This window comes from Artemia franciscana, chromosome 11, assembly GCF_032884065.1.
Source record: "Artemia franciscana chromosome 11, ASM3288406v1, whole genome shotgun sequence".
Classification (NCBI taxonomy): Eukaryota; Metazoa; Arthropoda; class Branchiopoda; order Anostraca; family Artemiidae; genus Artemia; species Artemia franciscana.
In genome coordinates this window covers 34,606,758-34,621,613 of record NC_088873.1, presented here as the reverse complement: position 1 = coordinate 34,621,613, position 14,856 = coordinate 34,606,758, and the positions used below count along the sequence as shown (strand labels likewise).

General features: G+C 35.4%; 1 protein-coding gene across 2 annotated transcripts in view; it reads left to right on the top strand.

The window, feature by feature from the left end:
• Window positions 1-14,856, top strand: part of LOC136033126 (receptor-type tyrosine-protein phosphatase kappa-like) — a gene marked incomplete in the record, with an annotated part of 235,592 nt that overhangs the window by 19,937 nt on the left and 200,799 nt on the right. For both annotated transcript variants that reach the window (XM_065713757.1, XM_065713759.1), the window contains 1 exon segment: window positions 12,783-12,870. In XM_065713757.1, the coding sequence (XP_065569829.1) occupies window positions 12,783-12,870 (88 nt within the window).

The following is a 14,856-nucleotide window of genomic DNA, read 5'->3' as shown; positions in this document are numbered from 1 at the left end:
ACTTTTGAGGCTTCAGTCTTCTTCCCCCCGTCCGCTACATTACCACATATTAAAGCTAATCTGTATTTTCTTGTGTACGTGCTTTTTGCATTTATTTAGCTACTAAATAAAAAAAGTGCTACTTTATATCTGCTGTTTCGAAGGTTTTGGGCCCCCCCCAAAAAAATTCCTGCGTACGTGCCTGAATTTGGGCTATATATTTTCACATTAGGGGAGTGGGGGTAAAGTATTTCGACTGTGTGAAGCTAGGAAACAGTTCTTACTTCATAATATGCAGAGTAATTGTACCCAAAACATTAGGCATGCAGACGCGCTGTACTTTACCCCCACTTCCGCTAATATGCAAATATATAGCCCAAGTTTGTTTCTAAGTATTATAATTTTATCATAAATTGATAAATTTCCTAAGGATTGAGCGTAAAAAAAAAACATGTTAGAAGAATATTAGGTAGGGGTATTTCATACAAGTACCAGAAAAAGTTTCAGCATAATAATCGTTTTGACTATCATTTTAATTGTACTACCTTAAAAAGATGACTATCTCGGTCTATGTTTCTTTCCTTTTAAATCAATTTCTTTCCATTTTTCGGAAAAATCCATTGGCCTAACGATTATTTTGGCTCAAGCTCTCTATTTAGCTTTTTACACAGCGTAAATTGCACTTTAGTTTGGGGAGGGAATGGGGTAAATACCACAATTTATTTTGACAATTGAATTCATAGTGCATTGTAAATTCCGATAGGTTTAAGTTTTATAGTTTTATTAGTAGTAATTTTCGTTGGTTTTCGGTTTAATATCTTATATAAGCCAATTTACGCTCGTTTTAGATTTGTAACTTTGAGGAGGGAATGGGGTAAATACCACGATTGTTTTTGGCATTTTAAGTTCTTTTTTTGAATTCATAGTACATTGTAAAGTTTTGTAGTTTTATTAGTGGTAATTTATGTTTGTTTTCGGTTTAATATCCGATACAAGCCCGTTCACGCTCGTTCTAGATTTGCAATCCGCTAAAGGCTTTTTGTTTGAAAATCCGTTTTTTTTTGTTTTTTTTTTAATTAGGAAAAACAATCACGCAAAACTCCTTAAAAAATGAAATACATCGGATTCTTAAGAGAATGACATCAGAACATGTAATAAAGAACTTTTAATTCACTGAAGATGTTAAAATTGCTCATTAAAAAGAATATATTTGTGATCTATGGCCCAACCCTTTGCCAAGAAAAAAGGGTAGTAATTTTCCACACTTTAATTGATTGCTTTTTTGCTTATTTACTCAGCAGTTAGAGCCCTATTTTTAGTGGGGGAGGGGGTTAAGTTTCGCAAATATTAAATTCTAGCTACTTATTTTCATTTTTTTTGCAAGGGATTGTGTACCTCCTTGTGTGTAGGGAGCATATTAATCCCACCCTAACCTTTTACTCTTTGTTTAAAATTTGAATATGGATGTTTTAGTTTCTCTTTTTTTAAGGTATAATGTGGATTTTTTTTTGTTTTTCCTTGCATTGCAGTTCCTAATTTTGCAGTTATTTCGCCTAGGCAAACTCATTCTTAGTTTGATTAAATAAAAAAACAACAGTTTTCTTAACTGAAAGTAAAGAGTGACAATAAAACTTTATACGAACAGAAATTACTCCGTATATGAAAGGGGCTGTTCCCTCCTCAACGCCCCGTTCTTTGCGCTAAAGTTCGACTCTTTCTCTCAACTCTACTTTTTAAAACAGAAAAAAAACTTTAGCGTAAAGAGCGGGGTGTTGACGAGGGAGCAGCAACTTTCATATACTCCACATAAACTTTCATATTTTCCACATAGCAACCAAGAATATTATTTATTTCATGAATAAATTGATCATTTGGACTATAATCTAAGACTTAAGGTAAATTGTTTTGTAAATAGAGAAGTTAGACATTTGATAGGACAGTGTTTTCCCTGTCCTTTTGCACATAGATAGGAAAACCGACAACCTTTTTCCTATGTTCTATCAATCTGATAGAACAACATTTTCCCAACAAAATGCTTGGGAGCAACTAAAGATTGAAGCAGTTTGTTTAAACCAAGCTTTTGCTATTTCAATTTCCAGTTCTGCAGGACAAGCTTTGCCTTAAAAACAAAAAATAAAACGAATTTTTCCTAAGTCTTGGTTATTCTTTTTAAATTAACGGGTGATAGTGTAGTACTTGTGAGGTGTCATTGCTAGGAATCCTCTTAACTCGGGTAGGGACAAAACCCAAGTGCCAGGTAAAAAAATCGATATACCAAATACCATGTAATTGTCGAAGCAATTATACCAGTAGAAAATATCAAAACTATGAATAACGCTCACACAAGCACACAGAAAACATATAAACAGCTTTGACCTTTGGACGGAAGCTATGAAATTTTTGATGTGCGTCTAAGCAGCTATGATTTTTAGAAACCCTTACTACCAGTTTGTTCTGTTTAACAAAATCACTTCGCTTAACATTGATGTAACCAAGGTGCTCCATAGATATTTTATTCGGGGTGGGGGGAGTGTTTGGGCTGGGTTTCAATGGGAACAGTTTTCCGTAGAGGGGAAATTTCTGGAAGTGAGCTTTTCAGGAGAAATTTCAGTCTGGAGGAATTAACAGAATTTCTATTCAAAATTCGTTTTATTTGTTTTACCATCTCTTTTTCAAGTCAGTTTTTTTATATGGAGAGGTTCTGGGGGAATTTTTCCTGGGAAATTTTCTGTGGGTTTGGATTTCTGGGAAAAAATTCTACGGAAGGGGGGATTCCCGGAGTGATTGGAAACACAACTAGAAATTATAAGTCTTTTAAAATGAAAGTATGCTAAGGAGAACTTTTCAGGCTGAATCGTCCGCAAGAAATTTTTCGGGGAGGTGGAATTTTTAGTGAAAATGGAATCATTGAAGGGAATTTTAAGGTAGGGGGGTACATTTTTAGTAGGAGGAGCTTCCACGGAGGATGATTTTGCCATGAGTGGAGGGAGTGAGCCAGATTTACCGACGTTATTTGGAAAACGATCAGAAATTAGATTAAAATACAAGTTTTTCAAGTGAAAGTAAGGAGCAACATTCAAACTTAACATGAACAATAATTATTCCGTATATGATGGGGCTGTTTCCCTCCTGTTTATGCTAAAGTTTGACTGTCTTTGCCAATTTTCAGGAACGACTTCTTAAACACAAGGGCCGTTTAATTAGATTAGAAAGGTTTTTCACAAGTACTAAACAGAAATTCAAGAATGACGCCTCTAACACAAGGGCCGATTAATTAAGATAAAAGACATTTATAAACGTCCTAAAAACTTTAGCGCGAAGAGCAGGGTATTGAGGAGGGGGGCAACCCCTTTATACACGGAATAATATCTTTTCGGTTTGAGTTTTAATGTTACTTTCTCCTTACTTTCAGCTGAAAAAACTTGTTTTTTTTATTTAATCTTTTACACAAAACGTGTGTTGTTGCTGCCACATTTACAGATAGTACTTTGACATTTTCAAGTTAACAAAAACCGTTGGCTAAGCTGCTATGAAAGATCAACAGGGCAATATTATATATATACCAAAGGATGGTTGAACATGCATTGCCCTGCTGATCCGTCCTTTGAGAAAATCTCAGGAAACTGTTTTTGGCAAACCTCTTAGAAGTTTTGAAACGTCAGATATAATCAAACAGTTCGTAGTAACGAACTGTAGTAAGGAACAACCCGGTTCAATAGTAACCGAAACTCTAAAAAACAGAATTTTGATACCAATAGTTAAATCAAAAGAATCGCATTTTAATGCTGATTTTAAATATATAAGTTTCATCAAGATTAGTTCTACCCATCAAAAGTTACGAGCCTGAGAAAATTTGCCGCATTTTAGAAAATAGGAGGAAACACCCCCTAAAATTCATAAATCTTAACGAAAATCACACCATCAGATTCAGCGTATCAGAAAACCCTATTGTAGAAGTTTCAAGCTCCTATCTATTAAAATGTGAAATTTCACATGTTTTGCCAGAAGACAGATCACGGATGCGTGTTTATTTGTTTTTTTTTTTTTTTTCCCAGGGGTGATCGTTTTGACTCAGTGGTCCTAGAATGTCGCGAGAGGGCTCACTCTAACGGAAATTAAAAGCTCTAGTATCCTTTTCAAGTGATCAAAAAATTGTAGGGCACCTAAGCCCCCTCCCACGCTCATTTTCCCCCAAAGTCACCGGATCAAAATTCAATGATAGCAATTTTATTTACCATAGTCGAAAACCTAATAACTAAGTCTTTGGGGACGACTTACTCCCCCACAGTCCCCGTGGGAGGGGCTGCAAGTTACAAACTTTGACATGTGTTTACATTTATAGTAATGGCTATTGGGAAGTGTACAGACGTTTCCAGGTTTTTTTTTGGTTTGGTGGGGGGGGGGGAGATGTTGAGGGGAGGGTTACATGGGATGATCTTTCCATGGAAGAATTTGTCATGGGGAAGATAATTTCAAAGAAGGAGGCGCAGGATTTTCTAGCATTATTTAAAAAACAATGAAAAAATAAACATGAAAAGTTTTTTCAACTGAAAGTAAAGGGCAGCATTAAAACTTAAAACGAACAGAAGTTATTACGCAAATGAGGGGTTTACCTACTTGTAATACCCCGCTCTTTGCGCTAAAGTATTTTTAGCAATTTCAACTATTTATTCTACGGCCTGTGTGATTCACGGGTCATTCTTAAGGAATTGGCACAAAATTTAAGCTTTAGTGTAAAGAGTGATTTATTGACGAGGGGGTGAACCCCCCTCACATACGCAATAAAAATATACGAATATAGAAGTTCGTTACGTATGTTAATTTATAAGTTACGTATATTTTTTACTAATGGAAACGTTCGTAAAAAATTAAAGTTTTAGTTGCCTTTTTTAATTAATTAAAAATTTGGAGGGCAACTGGGCCTCCTCTCTCGCTCCTTTTTCTCTCAAAATCTTCTGATTAAAACTATTAGAAAGCCATTTGGCCAAAAAAATTAATATGCCAGTTTTGTTTTAATTATTTATGTACGGAGAGCCAAGATCCAAACATCCATTAATTCAAAAACGTCCAGAAATTAAATAAAAAAACAAGTTTTTTTAAACTAAAAGTAAGGAGCGACATTAAAACTTAAAACGAATAGTAATTACTCCATATATCAAAGGGGCTTTTCCTCCTCAACCCCCACTCTTTACGCTGAAGTTTTTTTCTGTTTTAAAAAGTAGAGTTAAGAGAAAGAGTCAAACTTTCTCTCACCTTTAATTTCTGTTCTAGCTCTGAAAAAACTGCAACCTACCCTTCCTCTATTTTGAGTCGCATATTTAAAAAAAATATCCATTCTTAACATGTAAAATATGACTATTTTTTCTACACTTTTTATCGTCGTTCATTTTATCTTTTTTTCTTTTTTTTCTTTTCTCAGTTAAACAGAATGAAATGACTTGTTAAATGTCCAGTGGGGAGAAAACATGTGACAATAAGCGTGATTTATCAAATAGGAAATATTCGCAAAGTAATCAAAATTACCATGCAATGAAGGAATATATAATTTTAACACCACTAAAAAAAGAAACAAGTAAATATAATCCTGAGATTGTCAATTGACTCCCTGGAGAACACAAATCCAGTAAAAGCTATGATTGTGTGGAGTATAAACAAGAAGGAAGAATGGAATTCGCACTCTGTGATAAAGTCCTGAATGGTGTTAATCATACAGTGATGGGGGATTTTTATCTTAATTTATTGGATTAATCAAGTCAAGATGGTGATTTTTTAGATGTTATGATAGCGAATGATTTACATCCAATTGTGAATACTCCAACGAGCTTCATGTGTCAATCTGCAACGATTCCTGACAATTTATTTGTTCGTTGAATTTATTTGAATCGAAGTTTTTGCGATGCGATCATGTTTCCTTGGTCTGATCATCTTCCACTGTCAGCTGCTATTTGTTGTAGTGTTAAGCAAGTCCAAAAAAAAATCTGAAATTTCGGCTGACGAAAAAAGAAAATCTCCTAAGATTTTCAGAAGGAGTGAGCGTAGTAGACAGCAGTAAATTGATTGAAAAGAAGGAATGCTCAACTGAAGCCCTGGATTGCCCGATGAAAGTCATTAACCCTATTTATGACAGAACGGGTCCAGTAAAAGCTTTTAAATCAAAGAAGCTTGTCCCCCGTAAACCATGGGCAACAGAGGAGATAATTGACCAAATGGAATTAAGATATCAGATTTATAAAACATATTTAAATTCCAAAAGTGATGAGTCTTATTTTATTTACAAAATAAAGAAATTTGGTGAATAAACTTAGGAAAAAAGCAATGTCTGATTATTTTGGAAATAAGTTGGAGGTACGTAAAGGTAATATGAATAAAACATGGAGTATTTTAATTGAGATCATGGGTGGTAAGGGAAAAGAGACCACGGCAGACATTAATTTTAAAAGATGTAACCGTGGTGATTCAACTGAAATTGTAAATAGTTTTGCTAATTTTTTTTCTCGAATATTGGCTCCAAGGTGCAATCTAGTGTTAGAAATAATTATAATGAAATGCAGTGCAATACTATTAATGACGTCCTTGGTGAAACATTAAACATAGAATTACGGCCGTGCGCGAGTGAAAGGGTGATTAAGTGATGATTAAGTGGTGCAGTCACTTAAGTCTAATTTTGCCGGCGTTGATGGTTTGTCCCTTCGAGCTCTTAAAGCATGTTTATGATATATTCCTTGCTGTCAAGTTTTTATCATTGTCTTACCATAGAGTAGGAAAGTTTTCCGGTGCAGCTTAAGATGGCGGAGGTCATTCCCCTTCACGAAGGCGGCTGCAAGGCAGGAATAGAAAACTGGAGGCTCATATCAGTTCTATCTATCTTTTCAGGGATACCGGAGAAAGTGGTACATAAACGGCTCTTTAATTTCTTTCATATGAATAGGCTTTTGAGCAAGATACTGTTTGGGTTCCGTAAGGGTCACAACGCACGCCTTACAGCACTTGGTTCAAAGTGTTAACTGTGTATTTAACTCAGGTGACATACCTATGTCTATTTTCATTCACATTAGAAAAGTTTTTAACACAGTTGACTACCAAGTGTTGGTTCATCGAATGAAAAGTGTCTTGGAATACATGGAGTTTGTTTAAGATGATTTGAGTGCTATCTTTAAAGTAAGTCCTTTAAAGCTGATTTAAGTTATGTAGTCTCATCGTCTTTTTCTGTGTTGTTTAGCGTGCCTCAGGGCTCTGTGCTGGACCCTTTACTCTATCTAGTTTACGTGGACATCATGTACTTTTGTCTGCAGTGGATGTACGTATTGCTTCCTTTGTGGATTATGCTGAGCTTACAGTATTTGCAAAATCGTTGATGATTTAATAGCAATAGCTAGCAATGCTCTCAAAAGACTAGAGGTATTCAAGAGTTTAAGTTTACTGCGCTTGAACGTAAAGAAGATGTTTTTACTGACATTCTGGAGACTGGGTGATTCCGTTGATGTAAGTGGTGAAGTCCTATTGTGTGGAAAGCCTGTTGCAAAAGTAAGGTCACTACGGTATCTTGGCTTTCATGTTAATTTTAATGTTTCGTGGAAGTACCATAGCGGCATTATTTCCACAAAAATTAAACTTGAAGTAGGAATCCTGAGAAGACTGAAGCACTCTTCGCGCGATATATTTTGCAATCATCTACCCGTATATATCATATGGATGTGCAGTGTAGAGCAGCGATTTTTATGTTAATTACTAGTGCGTGTAAGTGCTACAAAATAAAGCAGCAAAAATAATTGGAAAGTATGTAAAAAATGGGAAAGATACCAGTTCATGCTTCAAATATCTAAGGCTAATCAATGTTGGACGGATAAGGGACTATCGAGCGGTGATGTTTGTGCATACTTGTGTGCATCGAATCCGTTCCGGTCATGTCAATCACGTATCTAAGACTTGTGCTTATTCTTCCCACCAAGTTTCATCCCAATCTCTCCACTCTAAGCGTTTTCCAAGATTTTAGGTTTCCCTCTCCAACTCCCCCAATGTCGCCGGATCTGGTCGGGATTTAAAATAAGAGCTCTGAGACACGATATCCCTTTAAATTTTAAGTTTAATTAAGATCCGATCGCCCGTTTGTAAGTTAAAAGTACCTCATTTTTTCTAATTTTTCCGAATAAACTGTCCAAAGGAGGGAGGGGGATATTTTATTCGGGGGGGGGGTATATTTTGTTCGAGGGGTTCCTAAAAGATCTTTAAAACGCATCAAAACTGGTTTATTTGCAATGTTTTGGTTATTTAAATTTCAGGCAAAGGGGGATGGGAGCTGAAGCCCAGTAGCACCATTCATTCTGGATGAGGCCTTGAGTTTTAATTTAACAAAAAATTCATTCTTTTTATTTTGCTTTCGCTTTGAAATCGCTTAAAATGTATTTTCCTTTCAATTTAATGCTAATGACACTCGTGCTGTTATAGAGGCACATGGGAGACGACATCCCAGTTTATACATCTATTTATTTCTGTTCGTTTTGAGTTTTGAGTTGAATATCAGTTATATTTATAGCTCATTATTGGTTTTATTTTTTTATAAGTTTGATATCTGTTTCTTTTAACTTTTAATTCATTGTTCATCATAATTTCCTTTAGTTTTTTTTGCTATACTCAAGACAAAAATTATTTAATAGTCAACTACAATGCCGATTTTGTAGTTAAATTAAGTAATTCCCACAAAAAGAGACTGATACTTTTATAAAAAGTCGATCTTGAATGGTTTAATACGGGAAAACAGAAAGGCGAGTAACGGTAAAAGTTGAACTACTTTTTGGTTTTTGAGGCCCAAGTTTGACTCATTTCTTATCATTTTCAAAGTATTTTGTTTATGATAAATATTTGCAGCTGATAATGGCAAACTGCAACTTAGAAAATAAAATTTTCTAATTTTATTTTCTGTATGTTTTGTACTTACAGAAAATTTTAGTTCGACTATTTAGTTGCATTAAAATCCCACTTAGTGGTTCTCAAAAACTAAAAACTATATTCCTGACAGCTTAGATACCAATATAGTTATGAAAACTGGATTTATTTTGGGATAAATAAAAAAAAAGTTTTTTTAACTGCAAGTAAGGAGCAACATCAAAACTTAAAACGAACAGAAATTACTCCGTATATGAAAGAGGTTGTCCCACCGCAACGCCTCAATCTTTACGCTAAAGTTTGACTCTGTCACAACTCAACTTTTTAAAACAATAAAAAACTATAGCGTAAAGAGCGAAACGTTGCGGAGGAGCGAACCCCTTTCATATAAGGAGTAATTTATGTTCGTTTTAGCTTTTAATGTCGCTCCTTACTTGCAGTTAAAAAAACTTGTTTTTTATTTAATTTCTGAACGTTTTTGAATTAATACACGTTTTGATTTTGGCTCACCGCACATGAATAATTAAAAAGAAATTTGCATATTAATTTTTTTTGCTAAATGGCTTTCTCATAGTTTTGATCAGATGATTTTGATTAAAAAAGGGGTGGGGGAGGAGGCCTAGTTGCCTCCAATTTTTGGCTACTTAAAAATACAACTAGATTTTTTTATTTTTTGTACGAAGGATTTTGAATTAACTTACGTAACGAACTTCTATATTTGTGCATTATTATTACGTATATGAGGGGGTTTGCCCCCTCGTTGATACCACGCTCTTTACACTAAAGCTTGAATTTTATCCCAAATCTTTAAGATTGACCTCTGAATCACAAAGGCCGTAGAATAAATAGTTGAAATTACTAAAATACTTTAGCGTAAAGAACAAGGTATTGTGGAGAAGAAGAACCCCCTTATAAACGTAATATTTTATTTTCATTTTAAGTTTTAATGCTACTCATTACTTCCAGGAGAAAAAAATTATTTAGTTTCTCATTTTTTTTTAAAATAAAGCTAGAAAATCCTGCACCCCCTTCATAGAAATTCCCTTCCATCATGATAAATTCCTCCAGGGAAGATCCTCCCCCGACCCAATCCCACCCCAGCGCGAAAAAGTCCCCCTGGAAACGTCTGTACACTTCATAATAACTATTACTATATGTAAACAATGGTCAAAGTTTGTAACTTGCAGCCCCTTCTCTGGGGACTGTGGGGGAATAAGTCGTTTCCCAAAGACATAGTTATTAGGTTTTTAACTATGGTGAACAGAATGGCTATCTCAAAATTTTGATCCGATGACTTTGGGAAAAAATGTGCGTGGGAGGGGGCCTAGGTATCCTCCAATTTTTTAGGTCACTTAAAAAGGGCACTATAACTTTTAATTTCATTAGAATGAGCCCTCTTGCAACATTCTAGGACCACTGGGTTGATACGATCACCCCAGGGAAAAAAACAAATAAACACGCATCCGTGATCTGGCTTCTGGAAAAAAATACAAAATTCCACGTTTTTGGAGATAGGAGCTTGAAACTTTAACAATGGGGTTCTCTGATACGCTGAATATGATGGTGTGATTTTCGTTAAGATTCTATGACATTTAGGGGGTGCTTCTTCCTGTTTTCTAAAATAAGGCAAATTTCCTCAGGCTCGTAACTTTTGACGGGTAAGACTAAGCTTGATGAAACCTATATATTTAAAATCAGCATTAAATCTGATCCTTTTGATGTAACTATTGGTATCAAAATGCCGTTTTATAGAGTTTCGGTTACTATTGAGCCGGGTCGCTCCTTACTACAGTCATTCAAGTACCACGAACTGTTTGACACAGTGCGCGGTAGCGATGCTAGCGGCTGGAGACAGGAAACTGGCAGCACAGCTTAGATACCAATATTGGTATCTAAGCTGTGTATGCAACAAAACAAAATTGCGTTCCCGCCTATTGTGTTGTAGTACGATCTACGCGTCGGAGCGCGGGCTTTGAGGAGGTGCCAAGTTTAGAGCTCTGTACCAAAAGCTTCCCATGGGCAAGATAGGAGTTTTCATAACTGTATATCAAGGAGGCACACTCGTGCCTCTATAAAGAGGCGACACACGACAATGTTAAGCGATCTTCGGTTCCAGTGGTCGCAGAGGGATGGGGAGGGATGCATTTCGTAGCCCGAGCTCCAACTAAGAAACCTGCAAAATTTCATCCCCCTCCAACTTTTCCTTCATGGGGAAAATCAGGCCGAAAGTTTCGACTCGTCAACCCCAGCCCCCCTTTAACGTTGTCCGATCGGGCTGAAATTCCGACATCGGATCTGGTTGTACGAAGACTCATTCGATGCGGAATTCTCCGAGTAATTTTCCTGGAAAGTTTCGTAGGAAAATCTTAACCCCCCGAAAGTTTCGACCCTCCAACCCCCCCCCCCCTTTAACATTGTCCGATCGGGCTGAAATTCACAAGTTAAGGTCCCCTACGGCCCAGGAGCTTATCCGCGAAATTTCAGCTTGATCCGATAACTCCTTCCCTGTTTTCCAGAAACCACGCATTAGCTACTCAATTAACGGATTTCTCTCCATAAGAGCCCATGTTAATTTGAAATTTTTAAAATTTATTGAGAAGTTATATTTACACATATGCAAGTATTTAGCTCAGTCGGTAGAGCGTGGGACTCTTAATCCTCGGGTCAAGGGTTCAAGTCCCTTACGGGCGGTTTTTTTTCACAACATCAAAAAATTTTTGATAACACCTGGACAGCTTATCATTTGAGAGATAACAGAATATTAGCTTCTTATGAGCAAAAGAAACATTTCGGTCATTCTATCTATTTTTTTTCTATTTTATACAATGATTTAAAAGCGGGGGGGGGGGCGGCAGCCACCCAAGTTCCTCTCCTAATTCCTGTACGAGGAGTACAGGAATTATTAAATTACATCCACCATGGATTGTAGAAAAACGTACAGAAATAATATGAAAAAAACTTCGTTTTCTTAAAGAGTTAAAGAGGCTGCGTCCCAAAGTCGAACCTTAAAACGTACAGGAATTAGAAGAGGCAGTTGGGGGGCTGCCGCCCCCCAAACCCCCAGTTTTTAAAGACTCTTTTGTACAGTTTTTTTTTGTGGGGGGACTTCATTGTTACTAATTACTAGTTTCGGCGCAATGGTTCTCCTGTCCTCTTGTGTTTAACATTTTTCGAAGTTATTCCATTATTCATTCATTTCAATTTTTTGTTAATTAAAAGAGGGCCTTTCCGAAGCCAAGAGCGCGGGGTTAGCAAAAAAACAAAAAAACCTGTACAAAAGAGTCTTTAAAAGCTGGGGGTTTGGGGGGCGGCAGCCCCCCAACTGCCTCTTCTAATTCCTGTACGTTTTAAGGTTCGACTTTGGGACGCAGCCTCTTTTACTCTTTAAGAAAACGAAGTTTTTTTCATATTATTGTTATCTAAGCTGTGATATTCCTCTACATTTAATTTTCGAATTGCTGAATATACTTCTGGTCAACACGAAAATTTGCCGAAAACATTTCCGAGGTTGCGTTGAGCGATTATTTTTATCCCATTTATTTTCGATATTTCGAATATTTGTTTTACCAAAGCTTAATTATAAAACTATTATTCAAAAAAAATTTTAGACGTTGAATAATATAAAAAGAAAATTCGATTGCATAAATAAACTTCCCATATTACGCAGGTAGTTTCGACACAGAATTATATTACATGTTGATTCAGTTATATATCTGCTATTATGATATACAATAGTAGAATTGTAAAATATTTATGTGTACTTCAACAAAACAAAAACGCAGCTTAAATCACAAACGATATGCGGAAATATACACTTATAGCAGTGTTTCTCATACATTGTGGGATATAAATCCATTTAAACTCCAATTGTGTCTGCGAACATTTATAGGTTTTGACTCCTGTTTTTTCATTTTTTTCAGACAGCCTGTAAAGTGGAAGGACATGCATTCCGTCATGGCTCAAGGCCAAAAAACTCTGTTAAAAATCAAAATAAAAAAATTGTCCCATGTAAGTACTTTATCTTTTATTAAAATTTAAGAGAAACTAGACTTGAGTTGTGTTCCTAGGATCTCCGTTATCGGAATAACGACTTCAATCAAATTAATTCATAGTAGGCTAGTTGATAAGGCTTTCTGTTTGTCTAGGAAATATCTAATATAAAATTATATAAAATATGCAGGAGAATGAAGTTCTCCTGTGTTCGAAAATAAATTCAAAAGAACAATGGGCACTTCTATGATATACCCACTACCACTCAAGAAGTTTAGTTAGGTTAATCCTAGTAAAATATACCTAAGTAAGATAAAAGTACAACACTTTAAAAACAAATTTGGACTATATATTTGCACATTAGGGGGGTGGGGGGTAAAGTACAGTGGGTCTACATACAAAATGTGGTAGCTACAATTATTCTGCATATTATATAATAAATATTGTTTTCTGGTCACAATGTCCAAATACTTTACCCCCTCCCCCTCCTAATATGCAAATATAAAGCCCAAACTATATATTTTCCATCTATTCTGACACTTCTCTTTGTATTTTTTCACGCTAAGGTGAAAGCAATTAGCAAAAGAAACCGGTTCACCGTGCGTCAATGCATGAACAACTTGAGCGGTAGTAGGTATATCATATAAGTACCGAAAAATGTTTTCATGTTTCTCAGTTCTATTAGTTACCGGTTTTTATGAAGCAAAAATATATGTTAAAGGCTCCGAAGTTATGATAAAAGTAATTCTCTGATGTCAATACCTTTCCGATTCAGTTGGATGATGGGAGGGTACAAAACGTATTCAAGGGAAGAATTAAAATTAAAGATAAGGGAGGAAAAAATTGACCCTTCAGTAGTACTGTTTGTCAACAATTGACAAACAGTGACTGTTTGTCAACATCGGCTGAAAAAATGCTTTAAAACCAAGTTTTTTGTTACCTCCCCACCGTGTTTTTACGACACAGATCGAACCACAGAGTTAAATGTAGTTACTACGTTACTAAGCCCTAAGTAACTAGGCTCGAGCATAAAATTGGGTCTTAAGTTATATTACTTAAGTTATATATTACTAAACTACTTAAGTCACTACTTAAGAGGTTTAGTAGTAACTTAAGTTTGGTTATACTATTCAAGTTACACTACTTAGTTCTAAAAACTAAGTCCCTAGTTGTCTAAGCTTGAGCGTTAAATTGAAAATGTCTAATATTTGGAAGTGCAATATCTGCTCTATGTACTGACAACAGACAAATTTCACTTAGGATGCTGAATTTTACGTTGAAGAAATTACTTTCATGAGGGTTAAATCAGTCCAATTTTTGTCTGTAACGGTAGTTGAATAAAACCATTTCTGCAGTTTGCAAACTTGTGTTGAAAATGGATCAAAACTACCTATTTATCTGCTGGTATTTTATACCATATCGATGTTTTTTGTTTTTTAGATAGCTAATCAACAAAATATTTTAATTAAAAAAATTTCTCAGGAGCAAATGACACCTTTCACACAACGTCTTTTGCTTGTTTATACTAAACAAAATTTAACTTTTCCTGTCTGAATTTGCATTATCTTTGTTATATTTTATCGCCACATATTATTTACTGAATTGTTTCTGCTTTGATACACCCTTTAGAATAGTTTTCTAATTTCATCTCGCTTCCTGATATTTTTCATTACCGTGCCAAATCCCGTGTTTCCACAAAACTGGAATGCACATCGGCATTATTTACGTTATAATTTAAAGCAAAACTATTAAAACAGACGGGAAGCACACGTATAGCCTTAATTTCTCTGCTGTTTTTTTAGGAGAGTATGAGAAACACATGGGGGGGGGGGGGAACAGATCCTTTTTTCTGTATTTTTTTTTCTGATTTTATACTAACGACGATGTATTCAGAGGAGAAATAGAAGGTTTAAACACTTTTCTTCACTTCTTGCTTACAGAATTTAAATTAAGAAAGTAAATTTTTATATCTTTATTATTTCTATACATACTTTTGTGCGCTGA